Source organism: Hemibagrus wyckioides, linkage group LG14 (genome assembly GCF_019097595.1).
Source record: "Hemibagrus wyckioides isolate EC202008001 linkage group LG14, SWU_Hwy_1.0, whole genome shotgun sequence".
NCBI lineage: Eukaryota > Metazoa > Chordata > Actinopteri > Siluriformes > Bagridae > Hemibagrus > Hemibagrus wyckioides.
Window position 1 is genome coordinate 6,184,496 of NC_080723.1, and position 16,200 is coordinate 6,200,695.

At 38.7% G+C, this 16,200-nt stretch overlaps 1 protein-coding gene across 1 annotated transcript; it reads left to right on the top strand.

Annotated features, from left to right (window-relative positions):
- The first annotated feature begins 855 nt into the window (after positions 1-855).
- On the top strand, positions 856-3,898 carry avpr1aa (arginine vasopressin receptor 1Aa). The gene is given in 3 exon segments (XM_058408525.1): positions 856-1,834; positions 2,241-2,422; positions 2,424-3,898. Coding segments are annotated over 3 exon segments (1,110 nt in total). The 5' UTR covers positions 856-993; the 3' UTR covers positions 2,511-3,898.
- The last annotated feature ends 12,302 nt before the right edge of the window (positions 3,899-16,200 follow it).

Consider the following 16,200-nt stretch of genomic DNA (forward strand, 5'->3'; position numbering starts at 1 on the left):
GTTATTTCATAGAATGAATCATCAGTGAGTGATTATATACAGTGGTGTCCCAAAAAGGTCTGAGACCACATTGAAAAATAGGGGTTTTTTTTTCAACTATTTGACAATTCAGTTTTCAAGATGTTGCACAAAGTCCTTGATTAATGTAAGCAAATGTGTTATTTTGTTCATGTTAAATGCTTTGTACAAAAGTTCATATTTTCCGTCAGTTCTATCACTTCATTCAGAAGACACTCTAGAGTACTTGATCTAAACGTTTTTAGAAAACAAACATATCAAAGACCATTCATGATTGGAGGATTTTGCATGCCAAGTCGAGTGCATACTGTGATTAAAGCAAAAAAGGGGACACACCAAACACCAAGACTCATTCATGCAATTTCCTTCATACATGCAATACATTCATAAATGTCATTAATGTATGTAATTTATTTGTAATGAAAACCTTTGTCTAGATTTAAAAGAATGCCAAACAGAAACATTTTCACGAGTGCTCTCAGAATTTTGGACCTCTATATACTTTTACGTGCACGTTCCATAAATAATAAATATAGTTCCTAATATTTCTGTTTTTCACTTAGCATACTATATATTTTATGTTGCATGCATTATGTGTTTGTTCGTCAAGCGAACTTTGTTGCACCCAAACACATTTGGTGGTAGTTTCCCCGCCTGGGGACTGCATGACTGACTGCAGACCCTATAATAGTCTCTGTTTTCACGGTGTCTGAAATGTGACGCGGTTAGCTGCTCTGATCTGATTTACACCACAGAAGAAGACAAAAACCAGAGGAGGAGAGAAACAGGAGGAGTCCGTGTGTGTGTGTGCTGCGCTATGAGAGAAGTGCGCTTCTGAATGCGTCTGGATGAAAAAAGCGCGCGCGCGCAACAGGAGCGTGCCTTAAGAATCCCAACCTGCGCGTTTCTCATTCTCAGATCTGCCACTATTCTCACTCTGGCACTAATATTAACTGTTTTCTCCATGCTTCAGCAATGAATCTTTCAACCAACGAAAGCGACCCTTTTGGTCGGAACGAGGAGGTGGCCAAGCTTGAGATCACGGTGCTGAGCGTGACCTTCGCCGTGGCTGTCGCGGGCAACCTCAGCGTCCTGGCAGCGATATGCAAGACTAAGAAAAAGCCGTCTCGCATGCACCTCTTCATCAAGCACCTGAGCCTGGCAGACCTGGTAGTGGCCTTTTTTCAAGTGTTGCCGCAGCTTTGCTGGGAGATTACATTCCGTTTCTATGGGCCAGACTTCCTGTGCCGGATCGTGAAGCACCTCCAGGTTTTGGGTATGTTTGCATCCACTTACATGATGGTGATGATGACGGTGGACCGCTACATCGCTATATGCCACCCACTGAAGACCCTGCAGGAGCCCACACGCCGGTCCTACGTCATGATCGGCAGCACGTGGCTGGGCAGCCTTGCGCTCAGCACCCCACAGTACTTTATCTTCTCGCTCAGCGAGATACGCAATGGCTCGGACGTCTACGACTGTTGGGGCCACTTCATCGAGCCGTGGGGCATCCGCGCCTACATCACCTGGATCACAGTGGGCATCTTCCTCGTGCCCGTCGTTGTGCTGATCATATGTTACAGCTTCATATGCCACAGCATCTGGAGGAACATCAGGTGCAAGACCAGAAATAGGGCGTGCAGAAACGGGCTAACAGGGAACAGCTCGGTGAGCAGTGTGACCACCATATCCAGAGCCAAACTTAGGAGCGTCAAAATGACATTTGTTATCGTGCTGGCGTATATAGTGTGCTGGGCGCCGTTTTTCATCGTGCAGATGTGGTCAGTTTGGGATAAAAACTTCCTCTGGGACGGTATGTATTTTTGTATTTTTTTAAATATAGGATTTAACTAGTAAATCTATCGGCAAGTGTAGCCTAGTTTATGCGCCACAGCCTTCCTGTAGCACAATTGTTAATAAGATCTTTAACAAAACATGTGTACATTACATATATCAGTCATTCCAAATGTTTAAGGTTTCAGAATAGTGTCCACATTTAATTTTCATTTGATTAACTGCAGACAAACCAAAAAACAGTAGTAGTTTGAGTAGTAATATGATTTTTTTTTTTTAAATCAAGTGATTACACTGAATGATTTTCACAGCACATTATACATATACATTTTAGTCCTTTTTCTGTAATGTTGAATTTCTCTTCATATCATCTAGTAGAAAAAAAAAATGTCTAAAAATTCTCCCATAATATGTTACACTACCAGATTCAGAGAACACGGCTGTGACACTCTCAGCCTTGCTGGCGAGCTTGAACAGTTGCTGTAACCCCTGGATCTATATGATCTTCAGTGGTCACCTTCTTCAGGATTTCACACACTGCTTTCCCTGCCGTCAGACAATACAAAGAAATGACAAGAATTCAGACAGCAGCATACGGAAGACCACTACTACTCACCAAGATCTCCAATCGTAGCGCCATATGTGGTTTAAATGACCTTGAGCATTCCTTGAAATCTACTCGGTTGGAGACGTGATGCTTTTAGAGTCACGTGTTGTCAAAATCCTGTGGGGAACTGGGTAATCGTTTGTGTGTAGGCTATGCAGTAAATCTGAAGAATACAGAAAGCACAAAATATATAATCATCAAGAACAAGATATTTCTGTGCCCGTCAAATGAACTGGTTCAATTATTGTGGCTCCAGTGAGCCTATACTGTTTCTTTTTCAAGCTATCATACACTACTTTGAAATACAAAAATAAAATAACCTTTAGTCAAAATACAGTTTTCTTACTTTTAAATATCTGTAAAAATGTGCAGAAGTGGGAAACAAATGTGTTATTGACTGTGATGTAGTGCTCCGTGTTCATGGTCTTCTGTGAACTTGTTTTTTTTGTTTGTTTGTTTGCTTGTTTAGAAGATATAGACATAGTAATCTCCTGTGCCAAAAATAATCTGGTTTCAATTGCTTATATTGAAAGCATGATACATGTAATGATACCACATTTCAGTCTTTAATGAAATTTTACAACTTATGTGCAATTTTACTGCATTATTTATTTTAAAGTTGTTCTAATGAATTTAACTCATACAATCAACTATCACATAGGTGCTATTGTGAGATGCTGTTTACCAGTTAATGCCATTTTATATAGAGAATATAATTGTGTAGATAATTGTGTTCATGTTAGCAATCTTTTATCTTCCTACACAGAGAGTTAGATTTATTTTGTCAGGTTAACTGTGCCTTTAAATTCCGATTTATCTTGTTGTTTGTTTGTTTAAAAGCTGTAGTGAAAGTACAACTGGATTTCTAAATATGGAATTTTTTGTAGCCCAGATCAGATATTCTACATGAACAGTTTTATTAAAGTGTAACATATTTAGACATCAAGTAGAACCATATAAATTGAATAATGCTGTCTGTTGATGCAAGATCTGTTGCCAAGTGTTATCTATAGCACAACCTCCCAAGTATAAGCATAATGCTGTTTCTATTTGCAAAAAGAAATCACTATTTTCCTTTGATTGTCCTTCTCATAGCATTGTGAATTGGACCTCAAGAGTAATCACAGGCTTGATCTTTGTTAGTCCCCACTCTCTTTGTCACAAGTGTGTGTGCTGAAGCAGGATGCTGTGCGTGATGTGATGAGAGGTGAGGGGATCGTTAACATTAGCATGGTCACAAATGAAACTTTATTCTAATAATGGTTAGATACAGCAGAAAGTGTGATATTTTAGAGAGTAGTTTCATTAAGATCATTTGAAATGGAAGATTTCTCACTACCAGAATAACTAGCGTGATAACAATGACACAAAAAAGGTGTCTGCAGTTTGAACCTCTGTCTGATGGAGTCTGTTGAGCTCCAGGAAATTTCTACTGACATTGAAGAGAGGCTTGTCGTTAGTGAAAAGAACAAACTATGTGGTATTTTTACTGTAGATAATATTTACAGTTTACAATAATAAAAACATCAGCCCTATAATGGCTGTTTTTTGTATTTATTAAGTGGCTAAATATTAAGACTATATTGAGTAATAGTATGATCTGGTTTAGTAGTAAAAGTGTTACAATGATGATTATCAAAATTTAATGCCTTCTTGTTTATTAGTATTCATAACAGCAGACATTCAAGCTCACAGCTTTCCCACATATGCTTCTGATTGTTGTATAAGGGAACTAAAGTATAAGCTTTCCTACAGGGACTACTGAAAAGTCTCCATCGCAGTGCATCACATCACAGTGAAAGGTGTCTTCCTGGGTGCTCATGATTTTGTCACAGCCTCGTCACAGTTCCTTCCTGTGCTAGTATGTGCAATTTTGTACCAAGCATCAGGCTTCAGGGCTTGCACACTTACAACAGTTTTACCTACAATGCTCTGCTTTTAAACTTGGAATGGATGATCCAAAGCAATCCAACATAAATGCATAAAGAGCACCAAAATGAAGAGTCATTTCTTCAGAGAAATAGTATCATGTTTTTATTTTACTCAAGTGTAAATGCAAATCATTTGAGAATTAATCATGCAGTTTTAATGTTTTAATCGTTTATTTGTTCACTTCCCGCGTCACTTTAATAGGAACATCAATCAGAATTAGCCAATCAACTGGCAGCACTGTGATGCATAAAATCCTGTAGGTCAGGGGTGTCCAATCTCATCCAGAAATGGCCAGTGTGGGTGCAGTTTTTCATTCCAACCAAGCAGAAGCTAAACCTGATTCCAACTGGCTAATCAACAGATCTTGGCTTTCAGACTCAGGTGTGGCTTCTGCTCAGTTGGAATGAAAGCCTGTAACCACACTGGCCCTTTGCGGATAAGATTGGACACCCCTGCTGTAGGCCAAAAGCTTTGGTGCTGGACAGGCTGGTTTTACATTTTGGTGCCTTACAGGCTGGTTTGACACTCCTAATGGTTTTTTCATGTAACAGTCTCTAGAGCTAACACAGAATGGTGCAAAAAGCAAAACATCCAGCTAGCAGTGGTTCTGAAGGTGCAAACAGCTTGTTTATATGAGAGGTCAGAGGAAAATCATCATACACTCACTCAAATAGCCACTCACACCAAACCTTGAGGTGGACGGGCTACAACAGCAGAAGACCACATCAATTTCCACTCATGAGGCTGCAGTGGGAATGGGCTGAACAAAATTCCTCATTTAGCTAGCAAAGATTGAGCAGAATCTGAATATTTGAATACCTGTGTTTCAAACTTCATCATACATAACCTGACCCCATCACACAAACCAACCAATAGACAAATACATGACATACATGGATTAGGCATATCGAGTGAATTATCAAGACTATTTTTGACTTCTGAACAAAGATTAGCCATAAAAAAAATCCAATGCAAAAAACCATGAAAACAATTTTTTCGACTTATAAATGGAATGTCAACAAATAAAATACTATTGAGAAAATCTATCAAAAAATACCATAGGGAGTGAAAATTTCATAGGAAATGCATTTTGACTCAGTTCATTAAGACTTACAAACAAGATTTTTGATTAAAACATGGAATTTCCAGGAATTAAATGTTTTTATTGATGAAATATTCAAAAAATGTAACCAGGCAAACCTACATACATTCTAAAGGTTAAAACGGTATATGTCAGATGGAGGATCCACATTTTCTATGATTCCACTCTTAGAAAAACAAGCACTTCCAAGTGAAATATTCTCTGAGATAAACACTTTGTCCCTTTTTTTTTTTTTTTAGAAATACACACCAAAATTCCAGAAAATGTCCATCTACCCCTACCACTACTGTTCAGTTCACAGATTATAAAAGCTTCCCTGTTGTGCTCATAGATTTACTCTCCCCATACCATGTCCTTATCTTCAATTGGCTAAGATTACATTACCATGAACACAGCATGTAGAGGTGATGCAGTGTTCAGTCCATCTCACACTACTGAATGCATGCTGTATGTAATACATGGTTTGTATTCTTTCGTATAAGTAACTGTTTTATGATTGTCACAGCTCTGAACAGGATTCAGGTAGAGGCATGGTATAGGGTCAGTTTGTCCCTGAATGGACCATATATAATTAAGGCAGGGGTGTCCAATCTTATCCGCAAAGGGCCAGTGTGGGTGCAGGTTTTCATTCCAACTGAGCAGAAGCCACACCCGAGTCTACTGAAAGCCAAGATCAGTTGATTAGCCAGTTGGAATTAAGTGTAGCTTCTGCATGGTTGGAATAAAAACCTGCACCCACACCAGCCCTTTCTGAGAAGATTGGGCACCCAACCAGGCACTGAATTAATGCACACTAGTCACCAACCAGCTCAACATAACACAATCACCTTAGCTGGATGAGAATTAAGTGTTGACACACCTATGAGTAATGCAACTCAGTAGCAGTAACTACATGGCTGATTGCAGGTAGTGTAATAAGGGTAGTGGTGCTTATGTGACAGGATGTGAGGTCTGCTATGTAGGAGCTTCAGAGCATTTAACACACAAAAGAATGACTCAGATTGACCCTCTCTTGGTGGAACCTAAAGCCAATGAATTATATAAAGCGGGAAATCACCCTTAACTTAAAGGAAACAAATATTTATCTCCAAATGAGATGAGAGCTTTTCCTCTTAATGTTTTCCTTTTACTCCTGAGCTCATTTGTTTTTCCTTAATGTTTTCTCTTTACTTCTGTGCTCCTTTGCTTTCTAGCCCTCAATATTTGTCTCTCCTTTTATTTCCATTCCTCAAATAACTTGCCGATCAGGGTAACATTGTGCTGCTCCATTACCTGGTACAAAGCTATGTCCACACATAGAGGAACAGCATTTGGAAGGCTTTTGAAGAGGCAGGACCAGGTGCACCATGTTTAGGCTGATTACCTGCAGGAGGGAATTGCATAGCAAGCAGCTGGCTCCTGGTAGGTTTTTTTTTCTATGGAATTAAGTTAATTCTATCTTTCTAAATATAAAATGCCTAATTGAATTCACTGTGACCATGACCAGGAAATTACTAGTGAAGGGTTTTACTTTGTCCAACTCGAGCATGCATCACAGAATACTAAAAATCTCAGAAACTCGGGTGATTTTTTTGCTGCTTCTGTTAGGATATAAACTCAAATACCCTTTCTAGCAATATATATTTTAAAAAACAATCCATACTATTTGTGTCTGTATTTGTATTCATTTAGGATGCACACATCTGTTCAATCTGGATAATGCATCCATATTTGGTTACATTCCTAACATGTGTTTTCTTTCAAGATCTCATATCATTAGCAGTTCTGCCATTTCCACGCACATACTGTGAGGGACCCTACTGCATTTTCAGCACAACTGTGAAATTGCTCATTTCCTGAGCAAAAAAGGTACTTATATACTAAAACAGATATATACACAGATATATTTACAGAAATGGCTTTTACTAGACTAATCTAACGTCATACACCAATCAGGCTTAACATTATAACCACCTGTCTAATATTCTATTAGTCCCCCTTTTGCTGCCAAAACAGCCCTGACCCATTGAGGCATGGATTCTACTAGATCCCTGAAGGTGTGCTGTGGTATCTTTTAAGTCCTATAAGTTGCAAGGTAGGGCCTCCATGGATCAGACTTGTTTGTCCAGCACATCCCACATATGCTCAATTGGATTGAGATCTGGGGAATTCGGAGGCAAAGTCAACACCTCAAACTCGTTGTTGTGCTCATCAAACCGTTCCTGAACCATTTTTGCTTTGTGGCACAGCGCACTATCCTGCTGAAAGAGGCCACAGCCATCAGGGAATACCGTTTCCATGAAAGGCTGTACATGGGCTGCAACAATGCTTAGGTAGGTGGTGTGTGTCAAAGTAACATCCACATGGATGGCAGGACCCAAGGTTTTCCAGCAGAGCATTGCCTTCTTCCCATAGTGCATCCAGGTGCCATGTGCTTCTCAGGTAAGAGACACACACGCACCCAGCCATCCATATGATGTAAAAGAAAATGTAAATCATCGGACCACGCCACCTTCTTCCATTGCTCCGTGGTCCAGTTCCAATGCTCATCTGCCCATTGTTGGTGCTTTTGGTGCACAGGGGTCAGCATGAGCACACTGACTGGTCTGTGGCTATGCAACCCCATACACAACAAACTGCGATGCACTGTGTATTCTGACACCTTTCTATCAGAACCAGCATTAACTTCACACGGGCCAGCCTTCGCTACTCACGTTCATCAATGAGCCTTGCCCATGACCCTGTCGCCGGTTCACCACTGTTCCTTCTTTGGACCACTTTTGATAGATACTGACCACTGCAGACCGGGAACACCCCACAAGAGCTGCAGTTTTGGAGATGCTCTGATCCAGTGGTCTAGCCATCACAATTTGTCCCTTGTCAAACTCGCAACTCGCTCAAATCCTTATGCTTGTCCATTTTTCCTGCTTCTAACACATCAACTTTGAGGACAAAATGTTCACTCGCTGTCTAATATATCCCACCCACTAACAGGTGCCATGATGAGGAGATAATCAGTGTATTATTCACTTCACCTGTCAGTGCTCAGAATGTTATGGCTGATCAGTGTATAACTAGTTAAAACAAGCACTATGACAAATACTGAACATGGAACAACAACCAACAAATTCCTAATCAATATCCATCAACTAGCTATTAGCATCCAAGTTGTTAGTTTGAGTAGTTTATGGTGGCTATCAACTATTAGATATATTTCAGTGCATCTATGGATTCATAGAGTCAACATATTGGTTAATGTTCTCATGATTTTCAGATGGCCCTGGATTGTTGATAAGAAGGTTGGGGTTCAAGCCCCAGCACTGCTAAACTGCCACTCTTGGGCAGTCGAACAAGGCCCTTAACCCTCTCTGCTTCAGGGGAGCTGCATCTAAGCTGCCCTTGCGCTCCGACCCTGACACCCCACACCCCGACATTAGCTGTGATATATATGGAGAAAAGAATTCCACTGTGCTGTGATGTATGTGTGGCAATAATAAAGGCTTCTTCTTCTTCTTCTTCTTCTTCTTCTTCTAGACTTGAACAGAAAAGTTTTAAACATATTTATTGACTGAGTTTAGGCAGCATCTAAGTAAATTTCGTGATAGGAATGTGTCTGAAATACTCATTTTTAATTCCAAAGTATGTGTATGTAGGCTGGATTTATTTATTTATATCCTGACAGGGACAAAATGTCCCCACAAGGATAAGAATATCACACAGGACAGTTTTAACCACGTGAGGATAAAAACAGCAACTAATGGGGCAAAAACTTCATTAAGATTGAGGACATGTTTATGTCAGGTGTAGAATTATTACCTATATTAATAATTATGGCAGTAGAACATCCTCACAATGATTGTGAAACAAGTGTGTGTGTGTGTGTGTTTGTTTATTTGAGTCATAATTAATCAAAGAGTAGCCTCACATAGCAACATTCCTTTAGTTTCCTCTTTAAAAAACACCAAGACCCATGTGGATTGTAGGCTAACAAGATATCCACTTAGTATTAAAAAGAAAAGATAGAAAAAAGACACTGCAGTGGGCTGTCATGGTATTGCATGTGTGTATGAAGAAATGTGAATTTGTGTAATGACTACCTGACTACCTGACTAGAGACATTTTTTAGCCAAGAAAAAAAAAAACTCAACCACTTTAACATCCTTCTCCACCAGTTAACCACCACATTACCATTACATCTAAAGTGGCTGGTTCTAAAAACAAAAGCTGTCTTATGATGCTTGTGTGAGTCAGTGCAGGTTTATCCAGAGGTAAATAAAGACTTAATTTAAGACCAATTAGTGTGAATAGTGTGATTCCCAATAATCCAAAAACACTGAGAATAATATCGACTGAACCACAGAGACATGTCATGGCAATAATATTTATCATTCATACTGTGTAATGAAAGTGAAGATATATTACTGGCCATAATGTATCAGTCTTGAGAAGTCATCCCACATGTAAAGTGACTTTCCATGGATAAGAAATCATACCTTTTTTTCTGTGCAACCAGTGAAATCATGTCTTGGCTGTCTATATAATTTTCCACAGAGTACACACATAGTAATAAATTTGTTTGCGAGGCTTGAAGGAAAGGCCTGCACATGGTCAGATCTTTCTGACCAAATTCCAGGTACGCACTGCCCCCTTTTGGACATGAATAATGTGAACGATTTGTTAAACCTCGTTTAAGTCATTTCAACTGCTACATTTTAGTGAAATAGACAAAAAAAAAGAGTAAAATGAAATAAAATAACAAATCTAGAACCTTCAGGAGTCTTTCAACTAGAGTCAGGCAGGGCAATTCAACAAATGTTAATCTCTTTAAATAGAATCGTCATTCACAATCATATACATTTTAAATTTAATTGAAATACTAAGTTTTGATTAATTTAAATAATTTGGCTGTTTTACAGATATAAGCTAATGTTCAGTTGAGTTGGTAATAATGCTCACTCTAGCATTATTGTTGCAACTGGAGGTCAAAAATGGAAATTACTTAAGCACATAGGGGGCAAGAATCACTCTGCCCCATGTTTGAACATTTTTTTTAGTTTAGGAAGAGAAGCAGAGAAGAGTTACAGCATGACGATAAGGTTCCCTTCTGAGCTTGGTTCCTCTCAAGGTTTCTTCCTCATGTCATCTAAGGGAGATTTTCCTTGCCACTGTCGCCTCAGGCTTGCTCATTATGGATAAAATACGGATACAATAGTAACTTAACTTTAAACTTTATATATATGTTTTTCTTTTCTGTTTCTATACATCTGTAAAGCTGCTTTGAGACAACGCCCATTGTTTAAAGTGCTATACAAATCAATTGAATTGTATTGATGAGTTAATGTTATTAGTTTTTCTGTGTTCATCTCACACACCCTGTGACAATACCAGTAGTAAGTTGCTGTCTTAAACACAGCTGAACTGTAAAATGAAACACTTTATATTTGTAATCTAGTTTTTTCTCTGATTAGAAAGGATGTAACGGTTTAATCTACACTGTTACTCAGTTAACTACTGTCTTCGGGGAGCAATTCAGCGACTGCAAACCAATAACTGCTTATACAATTAACATCTGATTTCAGTAACAGAAATTTAACATGAAAGATCAACAAGTTCAATTTCTTCACAAATGAGGCCAATTAAGCAGTGCAGTATAACGTCAGAGATTTTTGTTTCCGTTTGTTTCCACCCTGGCTTTTAGACCAGACTACTATCTTCCTTCACTGAAAATTAGTGTAAATAATTAGTTTGTTCAGGTTCAGTCTCGACTCTGTAGTGCCTGTTACAGGGTAAATAAGTCAAGTAAGATTAATTTTGTTTTTGCCATTGTGTTATTTGTCATTCTGCCTTAAAATCTGTTCTCTCAAGCCACTCCTGGTTTTGATAGTCTCTCAAAGGTTCTTAAATTAACTCTTGACAAATCCTTTATTCTAAAATCACAGTCACTTTATAAAATGGCAGCATAAACTGATCCACTGTCACATCCTGTAATACAGATAGTCTCTTGACTCCTGTGGTTCATTGCAAAACCCCAGGCATTTTATAGATTTGTGTAATAGCTACCTGATATTCACATGCATATAATGAATTCGACATTTCCATTGATATTATAGTTGCTTACACACATGCCCTATAATTTATATTCATTATTCTTTTTTTTTTTTATTGTACTTTATCCAACCATCTTAATAGGTTTAACAGGTCAAATCCAAATGCACACACACACACACATACACAAAAACAGCAATAAATACAATCTGTCTAAAATGATTGTGGTTTACAACAACAAAAGCACAAATATTTTTGAAACAGGCCAACAGAATTGTACCAAGCTGCAAGAAAAAAAACAAAACAAGAATATCCATATTCAGTAAATCCAAAGCACAGGTGGGAGCTTAGCACAGAAGATCAGAAGGTACATTTGGCATCTGCATAACTCCATAAATTTATCCATCAGCCCAAAGAAATTTGTTTTCCAAAACAATCTCTGCCATTATGAGTGGGGTTGCTGATAATGCAAACAGACAGGCAGCTCGAGAGTGGATAGAGATATGAAGTGCGAGGGGAGGAAGTGTGTTATTACACTGCATGGTTGCTAAATGGTGCAAAATGTTTAAAGATAAACCTACTGTTTATATACCACATGATGCCAAAATTGACTCATCATTAAAAGCTTCTGATGTGCCAAAAAAAAGTGAAAAATGCTCTTGGCAAACGTTTTCTCAGTAATTCATGCAAAAATAACATTTTACCTCATTTTATGTTTTCATTAGTTTCCTGTTAGTCCTGGCTATTTAAAAATATTTTAATGTATTAATTAGCAATTAATTCACCACTGAAATCAGTTGCATCATCTCAAAAAGATGTCAGTGAGGCTTATGTAGATGTGCATCATACTGATTTAAAATAATAACTAATTTTAAAACTAAAGTTTAAAGTTAAGTTACTATTTATCCATAACATTGATGCCTAATGAGTTAGCCTAGGGCAACGGTGGCAAGGAAAACACCCTGAGATATGAGAGAAGAGAACCTCATCCTCATTTGGGTGACACTGGACAGTAAATAATGAAAATATAAATAATGTCCTATGATATGGCAGTAATATTTTTCCTTAAGACATTTAGGTTATAAATGTAGAGGAGAGGTAGGCGGGGAATCTTTCAGGAGAACTAGAATACAATTTTTAAATGCATTTTTTCCCTTATTACATTTTTGGAGATATTCAGTCTCTAAAATTCAATAATTTTATATCTGGTTGTGATAAATTTTCATTTCATTTCATTTCATTGTCTGTACCGCTTATCCGATCTATACTATCTCAGGCGTCATTGGGCATCAAGGCAGGATACACCCTGGACGGAGTGCCAACCCATCGCAGGGGGTTGTGTTACATGCAAAAGCAAAATATATTTTTGTTCAGAATAATCCTGTAGCATTTACAGCAAAGTAAGACAAACCAAATGAAGAGCTGTTCCAGGATTCCACAAATATAACTGTATAGTTCTACCGATGTGGAGGATTTTTTTTTTGGAACTTGAGTAGATTTGCTGTGTGCTCATATCTTCTGTGAGTATAAATAGCAAAGGTGTCACCTTGTGACTCTGAACATTTATAGCTTATAGAAGGCCCCCACTACATCATGCCTATTTACTAGATAATCTAGTCAAGCTTGGTGACACAGATGAACTCACAGTTCTCCACTTACTGAAAGAACCACAGACACATACATAATCTACAATATCTACCTACGTCAATATGCTTTGACTGTTTGGTCAATGTTTGTCTTGACTCAATTTTAACTCGTCTTTGTGTTCTGGTCTGCTGTATCAGTGTGGCACATCCTGTATCATTCTATCCACTGCTGCTGTTCTTGAGAGTAACATCTTTGGAAATAACCAAAAAAGTTACTATGGTTAAGGACTTTCACTGGTTTCCCATATGCCTTGTTTGAATTTCAACCAAGGAGAGATGATCTTTCAGTGCCCTGGAACTGGTGAGCCAAAGACATAACCATGCACTAGCAGCAAGTCATCCCCCACACCCAAAAGTGGTCCTCAAGCTACAACAATGAGATGCAGCCACAGAAAGCGCATTAGGATCTGTCTCTACATGCAAGGTTGTAATAAACTCTGCACTTAACTAAATTGCTGCTAAAAGATCTTCCATTTGGGCCATGTATGCCGCCAGCTCTTCTCAGTCGGCTTTGTCCCTTGAAACCCTTTATCAACTGCTGTTCTCCCTTTGATCTTACTACAGAGGAGCCTTACTTTTTTTTGTGCATAGTCTGGGGAGGTTGCTAAATAGGCAGCCTTTCTCCAATGACCTATGTGTAGCATACTTCCTGCGTCACAATCTGAATTATGCATGTGGTCTGGGCCCATCAGGGCTTGGAAGCACAAATATCTCACCATTGTGCCCTGAAATACAGGACACCAGGAACCTGGAAATTCATTTTTTAAATTATAATATAATAAGTTTATAATGTTAATTATAATATTAAATAATCACAACATCGGCACATCACCCAATGTGTAGGTCAATACTCTCTCTTTGGTAGTTCAAATTTGACCATAACATTCATACAGTAACTGCTTTGTCCTGGTCTGAGTCGCAATGGATCCAGGCATTGCTGTGCATGAGGTGAATATACACCCTGGATAGGATGCCAAGCCGTTGCAGGACACCATGCACTTGCACTTTCAAATCTACCAAATCTGCCAATTCACCTCATCTAATTCAGTTCAAGCCTCTTTTTTTGGAGGGTGGGAACATGAAGAATAGGAAAGAAGATGAGTTTGATGACTTATTTGATAAGTATGTAATATATGTTGTATGCTAGCTCTTGAAGGAAACTTGAAGGTGTCAAGAAGGTAAGAAAGTAGAATGATGGGTTATGAATGTATCCATGCTTCTACAAGTAAGTTAAAGACTGACAGGCCACATGGGCTGCTCAGGTTGACATGAATGACTTCGATTAATAGCTACTTGCATATGTTATGCCATTTGTTTAATAACTGCTTTATAAATGCTCTCTTTCTGGGCCCCAAATACCTTAGGCCTTTGTTATGCTTTATTCTAGATCTTTCTTGCTACAACAAATGGAAGTAAGGTGAAATTACCAAGCATCTTAATTTTTCGATATACACTCACAGAGCAGTTTATTAGGAACACCTGGAAACCTACACATTTATGCAATTATCAAATTAGCCAATCGTGTTGCCGCAGCAGTGCAATGCTTAAAATCATGCAGATACGGGCCAGCAGTTTTGGGTAATGTACACATCAACCACCAGAATGTGGAAAAAAATGTGATCTACTTGATGAGTGAAGCATGGTTGTTGGTGCCAGATGGGCTGGTTTGAGTTTTGTTATAACTGCTGATCTCATCCACTGAGTGACATTTCTGCAGATGGAAACACCTTTTTGGTGAGAGTGGTCAAGAAAGAACATTCAGACCGGTTCCAGCTTACAGAAAGATCCGCTAGGAGAGTCTTTTTTTCTACTGATCAGATAACCACTTTGTACAATTGGGGAGCAGAAAAACAGCTCAGAATGCACACCTCACACCTTGAAGCAGATGGGCTAGAGCAAAAGACCACATCAGGTTCCATTTCTGTCAGCCAGGAACAAAAGGCTGAGGCTACAGTGAGCACAGATCCACCAAAACTGGACAGCTGAAGACTGGAAAAATGGAAAAATGTAGCCTGGTCTGATGAATCTTGATTTCTGCAGAGGCACACAGATGGTAGAGTCAGAATTTGGCACCAAGAGCATGAATCCATGAACTGAATCTGACTTTTGTCAACAGTCCAGGATGGTGGAAATGGTGTAATGGTGTGGAGAATGTTTTACTGGCACCGGTAATACCAATCAATCATTGCTTGGATGACTCAGCCTATTTCAGCATTGTTGCTGACCATGTACATCTCTACATGGCTAAAATTTACTCTCATCTTATGGCTACTTCCAGCATGATAAATCAGCATTTCACAAAGCAAACTCATCTTTTATTAACGTGACAATGATTTCAGTGTTTTTTTATTGGTTTTCCCAGTCACTGTATCAAAGTCCAATAAAAGACCTTTTGGATGTGGAAGAATAGAAGATTCACAAGGAATGTTTCTGACATTTACACCTTTTTGCAGATAGCCTTTCCCAGAGCAACTTACAATTCATCTATTTTTATACAACTGAACAATTAAGAGTTAAGGGCCTTGCTCAGGGGCCCAGCAGTGGCAAGTGGTGAGATGTGTGTAGGATAATGCCTTAACCACTAAGCTACCACATCTTGTGGAAGCTATGCCACAGATAACTGAGGCAAAGGGAGACCCTACCCTGTGTTAGTATGGCACAGCTAATAAAGTGCTCAGCAAGAAAGAAAGATAGAGAAGGTTATAAAAACATCATCAAAGCTATGAACCTTCTTAGGGGCTAACAAGATCAGGCCAAAAAGAGTGGCCATAAGAAAGCAACTTCTAAGGAATGCAATTACAAAAATTATAAGTAAAAGATTTTTGGAAAAAGATTTTGTGGTCTGATGAGATTAAATTTGTGCCATGTGGTCTAAATCGGAAGCATAATATTTTGTTACAAATCAAACATAGCCCAACGCTCAGGAAACACCATTCCTGTGAAGTCTGGTGATGGTAGCATCATGTTCTGTGGTTGTTTCTCAGCAGGAGGACATGGATAGCTTGTCACCATCACAGGCAACATGTACTGTTGCCAAATTTAAGCCAGGCATCTGCATTTAGGTAAAAAAAAAT